General features: G+C 35.0%; 1 protein-coding gene across 1 annotated transcript in view; it reads right to left on the minus strand.

The window, feature by feature from the left end:
• PTPN3 (protein tyrosine phosphatase non-receptor type 3) overlaps positions 1–17,584 on the minus strand; it is a 123,239-nt gene that overhangs the window by 12,615 nt on the left and 93,040 nt on the right. Inside the window, exons 15-23 of the mRNA XM_066327155.1 lie at positions 16,532–16,555; positions 14,709–14,889; positions 13,641–13,718; positions 12,596–12,652; positions 7,837–7,993; positions 5,970–6,136; positions 3,202–3,292; positions 2,893–2,954; positions 1,885–2,031 (exon numbers count right to left, since the gene is read on the minus strand). Coding sequence (XP_066183252.1) covers positions 1,885–2,031; positions 2,893–2,954; positions 3,202–3,292; positions 5,970–6,136; positions 7,837–7,993; positions 12,596–12,652; positions 13,641–13,718; positions 14,709–14,889; positions 16,532–16,555 — 964 coding nt within the window. The remainder of the gene's footprint in view (positions 1–1,884; positions 2,032–2,892; positions 2,955–3,201; positions 3,293–5,969; positions 6,137–7,836; positions 7,994–12,595; positions 12,653–13,640; positions 13,719–14,708; positions 14,890–16,531; positions 16,556–17,584) is intronic.

Genomic DNA, 17,584 nt, shown 5'->3' on the forward strand with positions numbered 1-17,584 from the left:
AAAAGAAGTGCAGGGATTAAATTTGAAACTAACTTTAGCCATCTAATAGGTTACAGCAATGGCAAAGCCATACCTTTCTTGAAAGTGAGCAACAAAAGGACAAGAGGCAACCGTAAAAAAGCAACAAGGGAAATTCTGACTAGATGTTGGCAAAAAAGAATCCACAAAGAAGGACAAGCACAGAAACAAGAAGCCCTATGAGAAATGTGGAATCTCCACCTGTGGAGATTGCAACCTGCACAAAATTCAAGGTTTTTGTTGTCTGTAACTTTCTAATTGATACAGAGTAACATGAGCTGGAATTTTTGAAAAGTTAAAATTTCTTAATTTACCTTTAATAGAGCTCAATTTTCAGAGGCTTGAAATCAAAATTATAACCATTATGCCTGAAAGTTTTACTGTGGTAATTTATCTTAAGTACTTTCCCCTTCAAATTTAAGCCAAAATAACACATCCATTTCTGAAAAAATGTTTATTACTGTGGAGAAAAAAAAAAATCCTATCACAAATCTTAACACCATTGGAAAAAGAGAATCTGGAATGTAAAACCTCCAGGGACTAGGAAAACGTTTGGCATTTGCCAATGGGGATATTCTTGACAAAAACATGCATCTTTTTCTATGAAAGTTCACCCACAAGCTGGGCAAATCTAATTTCTCACAGAAAAAACAAAAAACAAACAAACAAAAAACCCCCCAAAACCACCCTGAAACAAATAAACAAACAACAGCAACAACAACAAAAACCAAACAAACAAACAAACAAAAACCAAACAAAAAAACCCCCCACACCTCATAAAAGTATCTGGTACGCAAAGGTACCAGCAGGATGATTAGAAGCTATCTACAATTGCCTTGAAGTTTCGAACTGACTGTATGAACTCAGTCAGTTCTATTACTGATTGTAATAGACTATTACTGATCTGTGTTTCTGCTCAGTAGAAGGAAATGAATACACCAATACAATCAAAAGATGAAGGGAACATTTTTATGTCAGGAGATGTTCAACAACATCTGCTTCCATGAGCAGGTACATAACATGACCGTGGTTAGAACCTAATTGTTGCTTAATTGTACTTCCTTAGACCTCAATTTTTTGGTGTTTACGACTTAAAATGCTCACTCCCTTGCTTTTTTAAAGACACTGGGTTCTGACTGAGCTGCCAGATAAATTTGATAATGTAGGACAAATCACATATGAAATACAGATAAAGCCTATGGTGAAGGCACAGAGGAGTAACCAACTTCTCTACCTCTTAAAAAATCCGACTGTTTTTCAGCTTCTAAAGCCCCAAAACCAATATCTTCCCCTTCAATCTAAAGTTTAATCTTTAAAGAACAAATTAAATCATTATACACCAGATTTTCAATGTACTATTCCAAAATTCAAGGAGAGACAGAATTTATTTTAACATAATTAAAAACTATATCAGAACAATTCTAGGAAGGAACCTGAGATGCAAATAAAAATGAGCAAGCTGAATTCTGACCACTAGCACAATGCCAGACTCCTTTTTACATCTAGACTACAAGGTTTGCTCAACCAACTCAATGCTTCCAGACATTTGCTGAATCTTTTGGAGAGAAACTGCCACATGGTGGCCAATACTCAGAGAGAAAAACAGCACATAGTACCAGTCTGATCAGCACAACAGAATGAATGCAGTGATTTCTGTTATCAGAGAGCTGGTCTGTTTGCAAAGCAGCATAACAAAAAGCAAGTTGAGGTCTATCTGCTCTGTCTAATTAATTCAGAAATCCTGGCCTTCAGAGGAATGACTCAACAAAGTAAGTTGGCCTCTGATAGGGTTATTTAACCATAACAATGAAAAAAGTTCAAAGCTATAGTACATTTCTTCATCATACAAAGGACCTAGGCACTTACCCGTCCTCGTTCGGTGAGAGTTGTTAACATGATGATCAGTGATAATTTGTGATCCCAGACCACCTGCCAGAAGTGTGCACACGTGTGTGGAAGAGGCCCCTGAGTAGCAATGTACCGGTTCACAATGCCAGCAGAAGGAATTTCCATCTACAGCGGGAAAGAAAAATCCTATGTTAAGTTCACTCTCACTACTCAAGTACCTTTTTAACTCAGTATTTCATTCAAACAGGAAGTTCTGAGGGAAGATTAAGGCAAAAAGCTAAGTAATAAGACAACAAAGATTAGAATTTGTTACATGAAAAACTTTAAAGTCATTAATTTAAAACAGATGTAAAGCATGGATTCGATGGTCCTTCGTGCTGAACTACAAACAGATGATTAATAGTGAAAATGTGTTTGAAAACATGAAACTGCAAAGCTTTCTAAATTTTCTTTAGTATTTAGTAAGCAATGATGGCAAGGTACATACACCAAAGGTACAGCAAAAGCTGTTTATTGCCTGATACTAAACATAGGATGTTAATAATTGACTCTGTGTTTTTTTAGGTGCTTAGTTCATGTATCTGATGGAAATATATACACATTTCTCCCTCTTTTCCCTGACTCCCAGCCTACACTTGATTGATTAGGGAAATCAAGGCTCTAGTTTATCTTCTGGATCCTTCATAGCATAGCTGGTAGGTCATAAGTGGCTCTAGAGGGAAAAGTGGCTGAGTTTTACAGAGACAACCTTAGCATTTGAAGTACATGGAAAAATAAAACAATTTGTACTGGCTAAAGACTGTGCACATATCACAGTGCATCACTACAGGGTAGCATCCACTGTGTATTAGGATGGTCCATTGTTTCACAACAGACACTATTTATTAGGTTATGAAATTTTACCTCTTTCACATTTACAAATCCCCCAAATTAAAACAAAATATCCTTATTTGAAAAAAAAAAGAAAAATTTTGTCTGCTTTAGTAATATGGAAAGTGAGTAAATGTAGGTTTCTATATCACTTACATTCACATAATTTGCATTAATGTAATCTTCGTCTCCTTGCAATATTATCCTTGTGGCATCATCTGCACACGCACAAGAAGGAGAGAATAAAATTAGCAATTAAGAGACATACTTCCCTTTATTAAGTTTAAAAAAAAAGCTAAGGAGTTGCAGAAATACAAACAGCAGAATACAAACAGAAGAAATTACCTTTTGGAAAATAAAATGACGAATTACATGACTTCAATTATATAATGAAATCTTTAGACAGCAAGTTCAATACAGCAGTTTTAAAAAGCAAATTAGGCAGAAACTGTACTTTAGACTCACAAGGTAGAACATCTTTGTATCTATTCTTGTCCATATTCTGAGGTACCTTTGCACATGTAACAGCCAATCCTGGTTTCTTTCTATAAAGTTGCTGCAAAGTAGAATGAAAAGTTATAGGATTTTGAGGGATGTGATTCTGCTATACAAACATTAATTACATTCACACAAAAATACACAGACTGAAAAAAATTCCATAGTTTCTTTAATGCTTTACCTATCCTTCTGCAAAATTCACTTAAGAGGTTTTTGTATTAAACATAACAAGAATTTCTATTATTGCTAGCCCATAAGGATAGATAGAAAAATTTCTAGGAAAAAAACCAAAAAAAACAAAACCAGCATCACTGGTAAGTAAGCATCACTGATATGAAATGTTGCTCTGCAAGTTTGCCTTTTGCTTTTAAAACTGCAGACCAGAAGGATAACAGTGGTTGAGGGTGGAACAAGGGAGCAGTGAATGGCATCAGAACAAAAAAAACACCTGCAGACTTACTCTCTGGAATCAATTATAATAGAGGAATTTTAGAAAAATTTTTATTCTCTGGACTAAAGTTATCCATTTCAATTCTGCAAGTACCTAAAAAAACAAAACTTCAATGTATCACAATCTCTTAACATGTGACTTCTTTGCTTTTGGGCCAATCCCTATGTTGCAGACTTTATCTGGAGTAAACATGGACATATGAAATGGGGTATATACAATGTCTGCCAAAATTTTGAGGTTGGTGTTAAGTTAATGGTTGGACTCAATGATCTTGGAGGTCTTTTCAAACCCAAATGATTTTTGCTTCTAAGTACATCAAACATGACAAAAAGAGGTCCAGAGGGGAAAAAAACAATAAAAAACCAACCAACCAACCAACCAAACTCCCCTTCAAAACAATAACAAAAAGGAAAAATCAAACAAGCTCACAAGAACTGTCATTACACAACTATAGCTTTTGTGTATTAAATATACATGAAAGCACCTTAAAACTTAGTTATTAATCTGGCTGTGCCAAAGTTTTACATCCCTCACTGAACACTTACCGAAGAGCTCATTATATCTTACATGTTTAATGAAGATTTTGAATATGGTTCCATATATAAAATAGAATGACTCAAATAGGAGGCTAAAATCCCCTACATTCTGGTTGAGAGAAAAAGAGCAACACACAAAACTATTTATTCTACTGAGATTTGTTGAACTTTAAAATTCTGTATCACAGCTCACTGCACTTTTCAACTCATACAACATAAATAAGCCATGTGAGAAGAAAACTCGATAATATATGTAATGGAAAAGCTTCTATCTGTTATAAGTCAAGTTCTACTTTACTAAAGTCAGGTTACAGTTTCTGCCTTTTTTTAGGAAGACAATGAAGAAATAATTTTAAGTCAAGCAACCATTCTCGAGCTTCATTGTTGCCTGGCAAACAGTCATTTGCTACTGACAGACTTCTTAAATTTTGAATAAACGGAGGAAGATATTCTGGAAAAACTTGATTATTCACAGTCTACTGGCTAATTATTTACTATTTTATACTAAAGTGAATGAAGAGTTTGAGTCACCAAAGCTGATGAGGAAACACTGCCATTGCCTGTGCTTCTGAAGATCACTGAACAATGAACTCAAAGCAAGAAGGCCACTAAGCTGTCCTCTAGTTTATTAGATTTCAAAAAGCTTTTGTGCTTTTTCTGTAAAATCCTTTTATAAACAGTGACATAAAAAAGGATAAAATATAGGATCAAATAATCTATGAATATAATAACATCACATATCAGAATATCGTAAAGGATCAAATATCCTATGAAGTTCACTACAGGAAATTTGTGCACAAATTTACTCCATAAATTTGACAATTGAGAAAGTATTGAATGGTCAGTTCACATTTTAGAGCTACTGCTTCAATAGCCAACAGCTTCATTGTAATTGCTGCACTGCATCCAGCACTGTGGATTTTGGAAAGCACTTATGAACTGTTGTCTACAGTTCTTTAAAACCAGGGGAATTTTAATTCTCAGAAATCGTAAAAAGAAAGGAAACCTCATAAAAAGAGTAGTTATATACAATAAACAATACCACAACTCTACAGCCATTACCATTAAATTTTCCAGCTTTAAAAAAAACAGTGAAGAAAAAAAATCAAAATGGTGAAAATTTTTATTGCTGTTCTACAAGGTTTCAGTGACCGAAGGGGCTACTCCAGAACCCAATGCCAATTTTATAAATCATAATAAACTAGGGCTTGTTCAGAGCTACTATAAATGCTTGAATCTACAACAGTAAAGCAACCACAAATATACATGCTGCACTCCTTTGCCATTGGAGAGGCAGCTGAATTATCCTCTGGAATTTTTTACACTAACATTGAAGAAACTAATTTAATAAAATATAAAACATTTTATTAGCTAGTTTTCTATGACCATCCCTGCTCACACATTGAAGAGCATAGAAAAAGAAACAAAGTGAAAGATGAACCTCTGTCAAAATCCCACTACTCTACTCAATAAAACGACAGTAAAAAAATACTAATTTGGTGAACTCTGGGTACTTGAGCCAAAAACATATTGATTCAAACACATTTTTCTCAGTAAGTATTATTTTGTGTAAGACTTAAAACTCGTTCTTCCCTGTTCTAAGCAGTGAAGGGTGAAACTGATGGGCAAGTCAAATTGTTGCTCTCTTGAGATAAGATTGAAAAGGAACAAAGAGATTAGCAACTAATTACAACCCCTCCATTACTCTCTGGTTACAGCTATTGTTCTACACTAATAGCATTACCTACCTCAAACTGAATAAGGACAGTCCCACTTTCTAGCCCCCTTCTTAGCTGCTCCATAGACTCCTCCAGGGTATCACCACCATATTCAGAACAGACAGGAAGAATAGATTCTGGCAGAGTGTGGGAATCAGCTTCATCTTCTGATTTGGGCTCCACAAACTGTTTAACTACTGAAAGATGTGCATGAAGTTATAATCCATTATATAGAGCATAAATGTGTTTTTGACAGATATAAAAAAATACCAGCTTGAAATAACAACAGAGTTTGCAAAATCTCAGAAAAGCAAATAGCAGCACATTTAATCACATTTCTTTTTGTACTGTATTACTGTAGCAACTATAAAGAGTAAAATGTCTCTATAACCTTTCTGGAAGAAAAACATCAAATACCTGTTTATGAAGGCAAAGAACTTGAATTCCTAGCACAAGGAGGTTTTTGCAACCTTGTCTTACAGAATGAACTGCTAAATAGGCTAATGAAACACAACATCCACTACGGTAAAATACAAGGAGTTTTACCTAAAAAAGTGTGGATCATAATTAGTGGAATATCTCTACAAGAAACTTCTATAAGTTTGGACCTCCAACAGCAAAACAAATGCAAAAATCCCTTCATCACAAAAATCCCTGCTTTGCCAGTAGACAAGACAGAATTACCTTTTACAATTTCTTATGCTAACATTGAAGGAACTAACTAAAGTTAAGAAGAATAATTAGTCTGTTTTCTACAACATTCCTTGCTATTGAAAAACATGACAAACATTAAAGAAGTAATCTGCATGGCAGTTCTGTCCCTGTGAAGTGTATTTTATCACTAGACATGTCTCTGCAGTGATGGGAACAGTTCATACCTGCCAAACTTCAGAAAATGGGGAGCTGGTTATGCTCATACCTATAAACAATGACTGGTATGGGGCCACATATATATAGGTTATCTTTAGATAAAAACAGATTTCTCTTATCTGGAAATTGAAAGGGGATTAGAAAATTAAGGGAAAAGTAAATGCTGCATAAAGCCAGTGGAAAGCAAAATAAAAAGTCCATCATTATGTCCTCTTAGAAACACGAGAAATTGTAAATAAAGCCAATGTTACGAAAGTACATATCACTGTGGCTGTTTCATTCTCCTGTTTCCTAGTGATGCATAATCCCTTCAGATTTTTATGTCTTCATGCAATCAGAAACTCTGTGTAATTGTGCGTGCTAATGCCTCACCATACTGCTTAAGGAAAGCAAATAACAAATTGAGAGTTTGACATCATCTGGAAGCTCTTGGGATCTACAGGTGTTTAAATATGGAGAAAGCAAAGCCAAGCTGGATGAGTTCCTCATTCTTAAACATACAGGCGTAAGATCCTGCATATTTCAAAGACTGTCTCCTCTTTGCAAATGGAAGTTCTACAAGCAACCAGCACAAGTTTATCTCGGTATTGTCACAAAATCTCGACTGCAAGAATAAGGTGAGTAGCAGCTTATTTGACTTCTTTCATCACATAATTTTGCAGGGGAACAGCCCACGACTTTTGTAAATTTGCAGTTGGGGGGTTTTAAAATTACGGTTTATTTACAAAAAAACTCAAACACCCCACATCACAAAAAAAACCTCTTTCAAGAGACAATTTATTCTCACAGATTTTTAGACCAAAAAACCCAAGAAATTCTAACTTTCTAGATTCTTCGTTGCCGTGGTAATAATCTATAGAGTTTAAACTACTTGTACAACTAATTAAAATTTAGTGAGACCTACTTTTGCACAGACCTATTCCAAGTGCACTGAGAACACGTTTATGCAAACAGAAGAGGGTATACTACCAAGCATAAGAGCAACAGTCTCAAAAACATTAAAAGTGAATAAAATCAACCCAGTTACCTTTCCTCCTGACCAAAAGTGCAAGCTCTCTCGTGTGAGATTCTCTGCTGGCTTTTATGAACATGACCACCTGGTCATGCGTGTGCTCTGAGATATCTCGGCCATTAATTAACACTATCTGATCACCTTCATTCAGCTTTGGAATGCATTTATCAGCCTGTTTTAAGACCAAAGAAACATGTTAATGTCATCACAATCAGTTGTGCAAGCAGGAACATAATCAGGATATTAAGTACATTGTGTAGGCAATGTCTTCGCAGTTCTCCTGACAAAGTTTCATATTCTGTATCAGAGGTTCTGGCAAAGGTTTCAGCTCTAAAACTCTCATGCTTCAAAGCCTCTCCATGACAATAAGGAACAGTTCAAACAGCATATCCATAGCTTTAAAAGGAATTCACAGTAATCAAACAGCCATCATCAGATTGCTCTCAAAGATCTGTATTTCAGACTCCAAGCCTCAACAAGCTCTGAATTTCTGGAGAAAGTGTTTTGGGCACATAAGATACCCCAGTTCACTTTTTATGCAGTGAATACCAAAAAGTCCAAACATGATTTTCATGAACATTGATTTAAGTGGCATGACATTCCCAGGTATGCACTTTTTAAATTTCAAAGAAATTCACAGACAATTCATATCTTTATTTCGTAGAGTCTTGTTTAGATTTAGATTAACTGCTGGACTCCAGGGTTTGTTTGGGGTTTTTTCCTGCCACAGTTCTCAGTATGCTTAGCCCTATGTCCAGCACAAAGCAATTAAAGCTATGGCCAGAATATGATGACGATTTTACAAAGATGCCTAAGGGAGTAGAGCAGCTCTTGCATGAAGGAAGGATCAGAGAGCTGGGAGTATTTAGCCTAGAGAAGAAAAGGCTCAAGGGGATCTTTCAATGCAAATAAATACTTAAGGGGAAGGCCCAGAAAAGATGAAGCCAAACTCTCAGTGGTGCCCAGTGACAGGATTAGAGGAAAAGAGCTCAAACTGAAACACAGGAGGCTCCGTTCAAACATCAGGAAACAGTTCTACTGCTGTGGTGACTGAGCACTCCAGCAAGATGCCCAGAGATATTGTGGAGTCTCCCATCTCAGAGCACTCAAAAGCCATCTGGATATGGTCCTGGACAACTGACTCTAAGTGACTCTTGAGCAGACTGGATTGGACAAGAGGACTTCCAGGTCCCTTCCAACCTTCTGTGCTTCTCTAATATGGATGTGTAGGATTCTACAATCTTTGAGTGTCAAGTACTGCAACAATTTTATCTTCATTACTACCCGAATCTTCATTTTGTCTAGGAAGTCTCCAGCTACAGAAGAGTGATATACAAACACTTCATTTCATTTATTATATGAATGAGACATAGACCTTTACTGTTTTTATATTTTCATAAGTGTTCCCTTTATTTCCTTAATAGCCAGCACAGGTTCCCTGAGCTTTATTCATCCAATACCATTAGTCCTACCAAACAACCATTACCAATCCCCTGTGAAGATATTAAAACTAGATCCAATCCTGATTATGCCCTGCATTGATGGTGCCTAATATATATTGATAATATCAACTAATAAACAAGAGATGTAAAGAAGAAATGATAATGGAAAAAAAAATTAACAAGATGAAAAATGCAGAATAATAAAAAAAAAAGAGGCAAGGATATTAAGAAAAAAAATTGGGAGTCACTTGTACCAGCAAGCAAAGTTAAAGAAAAGAAAACTTAAGACCTGTCTTAGTGCCACAAAACAGAAAAGGAAGAAGAGAAAGAAGCAAGAGAAAAAGAAGATGCATGCAAGAGGAAAACATCCTATGCAGAAAAGCTGACTAAAAATTCAAAGAAGGAATAGCTGCCCCCAACTTTTTCCATAGAAATAAGGAAAGAAAATAATGAAGGATAGGGAATATTGACAATGATTCATAAGAAATGTAAACAGAAAAATAATGGAAATTAGGAACAGCCATGATGTTCTTCAACACTGATTTAAGTAGGTATTCACAACTCCCCAAGAACACTCTTGCCATATTTGGTACAATTTACAAAAGCAAGTGAAGAATGTAACTATGAATGACTTAATAATTTAATCACTCTAAGATGTTATTAACTACAATTATTAATTATTATAATATTATATATAATATACACTATAATATTACATATAGTTAATTACATTATTATTTTCTCTGAAATATGAATATTTTTAAAAATAGGTGATATTAAGACCATATCAGGTCAGTCTAGGACAGTCCAGACATACAAGAACTTGGAAGGAATGGTTTCTGAGCTACTGTATTTGTCTATAATGTAGATTTCTTGGCTGGCTGCTATTAGTCTTTATTACAGATGGAGGCTGATATCTTTGCTCAAACAAACTTTGTTAATCATGTGATATGTTAATACATCAGCTTTCTTATTTGAACCATCTAACTATATAAAATTCCTCCTATGCAAGCACAATTTACAGATTTTTCAGAGTCTGAACTTTTCCAGGCAATTTATTATGTCAAAGGCTCTCTGTCCTATAGATATACCCAATGTGTCATTTTATGCTAATCACCTTCTATTGCTCCAAGAATCATGCATGGGTTTTTTTTCCAGGAAAAGCTCTATTAAATAAAACCATATGATCTCTTTAGCACCTGAGAGCATTAATACTGTCTGTGGAAAAAAAAAATCTATATAGAACTTTAATTAAAAAGAACCCCAAAACCAAACAGATGCAGTAAATGGTTGTTCCTTCCCTAAAATGTACTCTGACAAAAATTTTGGCTACTCCGTCCTACAGTTTTCTCAGCATACTACATTGCTGCTTTATTAAAGGATTTTTAAAAGAGAAGTTTAGGATATGTAAAAGACAATGCTGCCTTATTTTTGGGAGTAGATTTGCTTCCCTTCCTCCAAAAAATGCACATCTTTTTGTAGGAAAGTGGGAAAAAGATGACCTACAAACCTTAGAAATAATCTTAGCAAATAATATTACCAAATAGCATCCCTGAAGATAATTTACAGGGTAATAAGTGAATCTAGAGGAAGTTAAAATAGCAGAAATGAGGGTAAGACATAACTGAGCTAAAATAATATCAAAATGCATTCCATAGACCTAAATTTGAACTTTGAAATATCAGCTGCATTTCATTAAACAGTAAAGCACAGGTAAAATTTTGTTCATGGAAAACAATATAATCAATGTTAATCTGCCTTCTTTAAAAATAAGTATACTATTTTCCTCTTGCTATAACATGACATGATTTTTCTAACACTGCTACTGAGCATATTAAATTGGATATCTGTTTCCAATTTTTTCTGTGATCCTGGTAACTTGCTCACTTTGTGGTTTACTAGGCTAGAGATATAACTGGTCACTCTTGTCCATGCCTATTACACCAAAGGGGTGTCAATGAAGTGTTCGAAGTTAAAAGACCAGCCCTTTTTCAATCCAAGAGAAAAAAATACAGGTCAATACTTTCCTATATAATTTCAGAATATCAAATCACCCTTAAAATAGTTGTTAGGTTGACCATGAAATGTCCTAGGAACTGTTTCATTTTCAATTCCCAGATATAAGTTATAATTATAATTACTTACCAAACAGTTTTTCAAATAATTACTGTAGTTCATAAAGAAGTGCTATGAACTGTGTAAGTCAGGCCAACAATCATAAATGTGACAAAAAAATAACTTCTCAAGCAATCTGCTTTAGCTTGATTTGCATCATGACATTTAGATATTAGTCCTGTGACTGCTTATCAAATTTCAGAAGAGTCAGAAGATTCAGAGCGCATTGTATTTTTAGGATTAAGTCAGTAATATTTCCTAACAAGTTTGCACTATAATTACTTCATGAGAGTTAAGTAATATAGTTTAGAAAAAAGCAAGTGAAAAATTTTGAAATAACATTTGTCCTCACAAATTTATGTAATAACTATTTAGAAAAAAAGTTTACAAAGATTTTATATTCCTATTATTATTTCACAATTCAACAGAAGAACTCAATGACTCTATTGATTTTTATAAACGTTTCACCTGGTCTATAAATATTTCCATAAGTAAAAAGTCTATGGCAAAATAGGAACAGAGCACACATATGCTCCCTCTCTATATGCTCCCTCTCTCCTGCCAAGTACTCTCCCATTCTATAGATAATTTTAGCCTTAAGGACTTCCTCAGCCTATTGTGGCTTGCTTAGTCAATAACAACAGGTTTTTTCCCCCAGGTATTTGTCCTTTCCTGACCACACATAAAATTATTTTAACCACAGCATCCTTTGTCAAGGAGTTTCACAGGTCTACTATCTTCTGTGCAAAGAACAACTCCAAATATGAAGAACCTGGCCTTCACAAGCTTAATTTAGTAGTCCATATTTCTGCTGGAACTCCTTTTTCAAAGTGCTCCTAATTTTGCAGATCCCTACATCTCCCTCAAACCACCTACTTTTTCTAGGTTGTGGGGGCTCAAATTATTTACTTCTTTGGTAAATGATGTTCCTTATCCCCAGTCCTTGCCCCTCATCAAGCATTTTCCAGCAGGATGCAGTTTTTGAGATGACAGGAGAACACAAATATACTTCATACTTTTATCTTGTTTGACTAATTCTTCCAGATCTTTTAATCTCTGATTTAAGAAACTACTGGTTAAACCAATTTGTAATGAGAACAGTTCTGCTGCAACCTCATACTGGTTACAGGTGACCAAATTTCCATGTGTATAGACCTTTGAGAGGTGGAAGGAGTATTAACAATGGAAGGGATTTAAAGACTCAAGAATTTACTTACAGGTGATCCTGGAGTTATTCTTGATACCACCAGTGGCATTTTCTGATCTACTCCACCCTAGAAGAATGAGAGGAATGTCAAGTAAATAGCAACCACAAATCCATCATTAAGCATAAGCAGCATTTAAAAGAAGCAATTGCTCATTTTTTCTTTTATATAAATTTTTTATGCTGTATCATCATAGACAGGGATAGTAGCACTGAATTTTCGTAAGTAAATGGAGAATTAGGGGGTGGGTTGTTGTGTCTTTAAATCTATCAATTTCCACTAAATGAGATTGGGTGCCTCTTTCAGGCCAGACATTTTAATAGGCATAAACATATAAAATGGAACATTTATTGTAACCCTGTGCTTGAAGCAACCTAATTTAACACTTGAACTCGCAAGGCAGACAGTTCTCTTAGATTTTGTGGCAAATGTGCAAGGAATCTGGCAGGATCAAAGTTCCAGACAACTGTACTCCCTTGTTTTCTTTACATTACATTCAGTTGCTGCCCCACCAATAAACTGCCAAGGTGAAATGACCAAACTCTGCTCTAATTTTGATATTACAGCAAATTTACAATTCTCTGCTTAAATGGAATTTCAGTGAGGGAATGGAGAACATTTACAACAGTCAATTATCAAAAAAAAAATTTCATTTTCTTCATAAATTATTTTCAAATTTTCAATATGATTTCCAATGGATATAATTAAATGGAACAGCACCAACTATTTAATTGTTTTATAATACAGAGGTCCAATTTTCTAAAAGTTGATGCCTTAAATTAGGCTTTCGAGTTCGTATTTCAGCAGCCAAATAGGCTGTGTGTCTTGGATATGTGCCATGCCCAAAATACATGCAACTGAAAACCAGAGAACTATTAGATGCTTATAAGTGTTGGTATAGCACTTAAGGATTAGGCTGCCACTTCTAAAAACTCTAGTTCATAGGACACTCTTGAATTTTTTTCTCCCAAACATTATATTACTAAATAAAAATCATGAAGTAAAAAACATTTTATCCATAAAGCATTTTAAAATAATTTTTAGACAGCTGGTTTACCTTTAGATTAAATCCAAACTTCCCTTCTTCATCTGGTATGATACGGACCAAAAGTAAATCTCCCTGAATTAGGTCATTCTGCAATATATAGAAAAAGAAAGACAATGTTCTGATTTCAAAAAAAATATCAGCAAATTAGAAAACAGTGCATCCAAATATAGATGTGCTGGACAAAACTACTCCATGCAAATTCACCTTTGAAATAGTAAGAGGATATGGTTGTAAAATATGGTAGTAACCTTTTAAATAGTAAAAATAGCAATGTACATCTCAGCAAACATTTTCTGGTTGCTCTGTCCTAACATTGCTCTCTCATCGTAGCTTTCCTTCCTAATTGATAAATCCTATTAAGGTTTTAACCTATTGTCATTAAAAGCTTAGGTGCAACACATGAATAGAATTGATTCTACTCTAAGAACTGTGAAGTGACTATCTTCCCCTTGACTTTTCTCCTTTAAATATAGGTGTATTTTTACACAACAGATCCACAAGGCAGAAGAATTAAAAGGTGTCAGCAGCTAATGGACATGTTGGAAATGATAGAACTATTCTAATTAATTTTAATTGGTTGTTTTAATTAATTTTAAGTGTCCACTTTTAGCCAGAACCCCTCTGGAACAGGCTGGGGAAGAATGATCCACTACTGTAATGTTAGTAGGGGGCAGCTGCTCTCCTGCCAGGTCAGAACACAAAAGGAAGATGTTTAGCCATCCTCAAGAGATGCCTGGGATAAAGCAGCTGTGTCTGCTTTTCAGACATATAGCAACTTGAGTTAGCTGATCTTTTCCCTTGAAGAGACAAGATTTAATCATGTAAGGATTTCTATTCCACTAGGAACTTTCCCTGAAGCTTCTGGAGTACTGGACACTTTGGTAATCAATGCACTTGGTAAGCTTGTCTATCACATAACCTTGGATAAATGCGAGTACCAACAAGAGATCTATTCTCCTTATAGCATAAAATCTGCCCATGCTGAAACATAGCCACCACTTCTGTGCATTCTCAAACCCCAGCTCAAAGTCACGTTCACTACTAGCTCTGGCTTTACAAGCACACAGCAGCACCTACCTTATCACAGTAGTACTGACTGGAGTCCTCCGTGGAGCTACTTTTTGTAACGTTGTCATACGTTTCCAAGAACTGCTTGTCCACCCCTTCCAATGGATAGGAGCCAGAAATGTTGCCAACTCCATTGGGAGACGGAGCCAAGGCTTTAGGTGAGAGACGGGTCAGAGAACTCCGTGTTGGACTGTTTCCCAAGACATTCCTTTATTTTGAAAGGATAAATATTACAAAGGTACTGTTATCCAGATTTTTAAATTAAAAGACTCAAAAAGATCAAGTTTTAAGAGTTAAAAGACTGAACACCACTTCTAAATGGAAGCACAGGGAAACAGGATTGGAGTGTGATCTAAGCCTACCATTTGATCAGTGGACATTCAGAAAAATGGACAAAAATTCGGGAATAGCCAAACCATTTTAAGCAAAATATTTTGATGTTAGCAGTGAAAGGCACTGTTGTAGTGGTACAAGAATTCACAGTAACACATGGAGAGGGTTGAACTCCAAGGGAAAGGCACTTTACTTGCCAATTCTATTCATGAAAAATCTTTTGCTGTGATTCCACTCTCATTCCTGCAAAGCACTTTTTTGTTTAATTTTTTTTAAGATTCCTCCCTCTCACAAGTGTCATCTCAACCTTATCCCTGTGGAAGAAGGCAGTTTGCAGAAAAGCCAGAGTAAATTGTCAGAGAAATAGGAAATGAAGTGATAATGAAAGGTTTAATTGCAGTTAAAGTATTGTGTTATTGAGGTAGTTATGGCCACATGAAAAGACACAGAAATAACCTAGGGTATAGATCTGGCATTCAAGAACTTAAACATTCAGTGATAACGAAAGTCAGTAACTAAAACCTTCAAATCTGGGAATTGGCCGAGTTGCCTGATGGTGCTCCAGGACTTCCCAAACATTCATTTAGCTACATTCCCTCTTATGAAATGGATGATATGCAAATCTCTCATATAACCAGTCTCCTTCTTTAACTGGACCAAACTCATGGATACCATACAGACTAACTGCTCCATCCTTAGAAATACTACCTAATGTGAAAATAGCTGTCTTGGAAAAAGCTCAGGTATAACAACACCAAATTTTGACAGTGATAAAGTAGCAGAAGTACATGTCTTGCCAAGCAAACCTTGGCATTAAAATTGGTAAATTCAAACATTTATTTCTGCTTTAGTATTTGTCTATATATGTGAGAAGCCATTTTGAACTGTCAATGAAGAATTAATTCTACACTGCAAGGAGAGTAAAATTAATTCTTTTAACATACAGGACTTGTATTGGAGTGAACTTCAATATTGCAAACATTTGTTTCTTGGCCTGTGAAAATCTGAACACAGCAAATGTAAACGTCCTGAAAGATGCCATCAAGCAAATGTATTCTTTCCATAATACTTCTGACTTTCAGTTAGACTATGTGTACTTGGCCATGGCAATGAGATGTTTCATGCAACATTTGTAGAATTTTCAGTTACTACAGAAGGTGGCACTTTCTGAATGCATTCAAAGTTTCATAATGCTTTGAAGTAGTGAACTATAATTACACTGCCAAAATTCTGGTTTTATCTGATAGCTTCCAAGACTTTTCATGATTCCAATGGAGTCAATGTCAAGCAAGGAGGAACACTGTGTGTGTAAATACATCCTAATAAGTTTTTCAGAACACAGTCCAAAAAAACATTTGACTTACAAGTTGAAATTACAGCTCATATAATGATTTTTCAATGTAGAAAAGAAATCTAACAATACCAGAAAAAAATCAGTTGAAGTTATATATTTTGTTATTTATCTTAAAGAGATAGGAGAAAGTGTAAAGAAAACTCACTTTGGTGATTCTTGTTCAGATGACCTGGTAAAAAAATAAAAACAAAACACAAACACAAAAACAACATTAATTGAACATAAGTTAAATCTTCAAGAAAACAAGAATTAAACTCCAACCTAAAAAAAAAAAAAAACCAAAAAAACCCCCCAAAAAACAACAAACAAACAAAAAAAACCCTGGCATAAAAGCCAAAAGATGTGCTGACAATAAATTAAAGAATACATAAACCTATAGTGAAAGCCTGAATCAGATAACTAGAGTGCTTTTGAAACACTCAAAGATCCCAGGGCAGCTGATCACTCACTTCTGCTTTTGATAGAAGCCCAACACAAGCAGCACACATCTGCTACTGCAACTCAAACTATGCAGGAGTTTACACAGGCAATGATTTAGCCAGATACACTACATCGTTTTAGTAAGTTTTAGGTGTGGATTGTAATTACAGATGTCACCAACTGCATTTTGTAAAAGTCAAAATGTAGCAAGATCTTTATGTTTAGATAGCCAGAAATCAGCACAGGTGGCTTCAGAAGCTTGACATTTCCACTGCTTGTTCTCAAGATGTGAGAGCAGAGAAGGTGTTGACAGAAAACTTTGAGACAAAGCATAATGAAAGAAGAAGTGTAATGAGGACATTCTAAAATGGAAAAGAAATCAAACTTTGCAATACAGACAATGCATTCAATTAATTTCAACAAAAATCACTTGAAGCAGCAAGCTAAATAATATGACATAAATTAAAACAACAGTGCTACTAAAACAAAATTTAACATAAAAGTTACCAAAAAAGGTGCTTACAAAGCAAAGTTTAAGGCAGATGGGATAATTTTACAAATCATTTAAGCAGTGACCAAAAATCCTGGAGTGGATTTTTGTATGTCCATTTAAGGATGTCCATGCTGGAAAAAATATGTGAACTAGTTCAGTTTGAAAGTAGACCTGCTGAATTGCCAAGTTATAGGAGGCAATTCAGAGTATACAGTTAAAATTTCAACTCACGCTCTCTAAATCATCCTTAATACTAAGAATTACACATTACATTTCACCAAAATG

The sequence above is a fragment of the Sylvia atricapilla genome, chromosome 1, assembly GCF_009819655.1.
Source record: "Sylvia atricapilla isolate bSylAtr1 chromosome 1, bSylAtr1.pri, whole genome shotgun sequence".
NCBI classification, from domain to species: Eukaryota; Metazoa; Chordata; class Aves; order Passeriformes; family Sylviidae; genus Sylvia; species Sylvia atricapilla.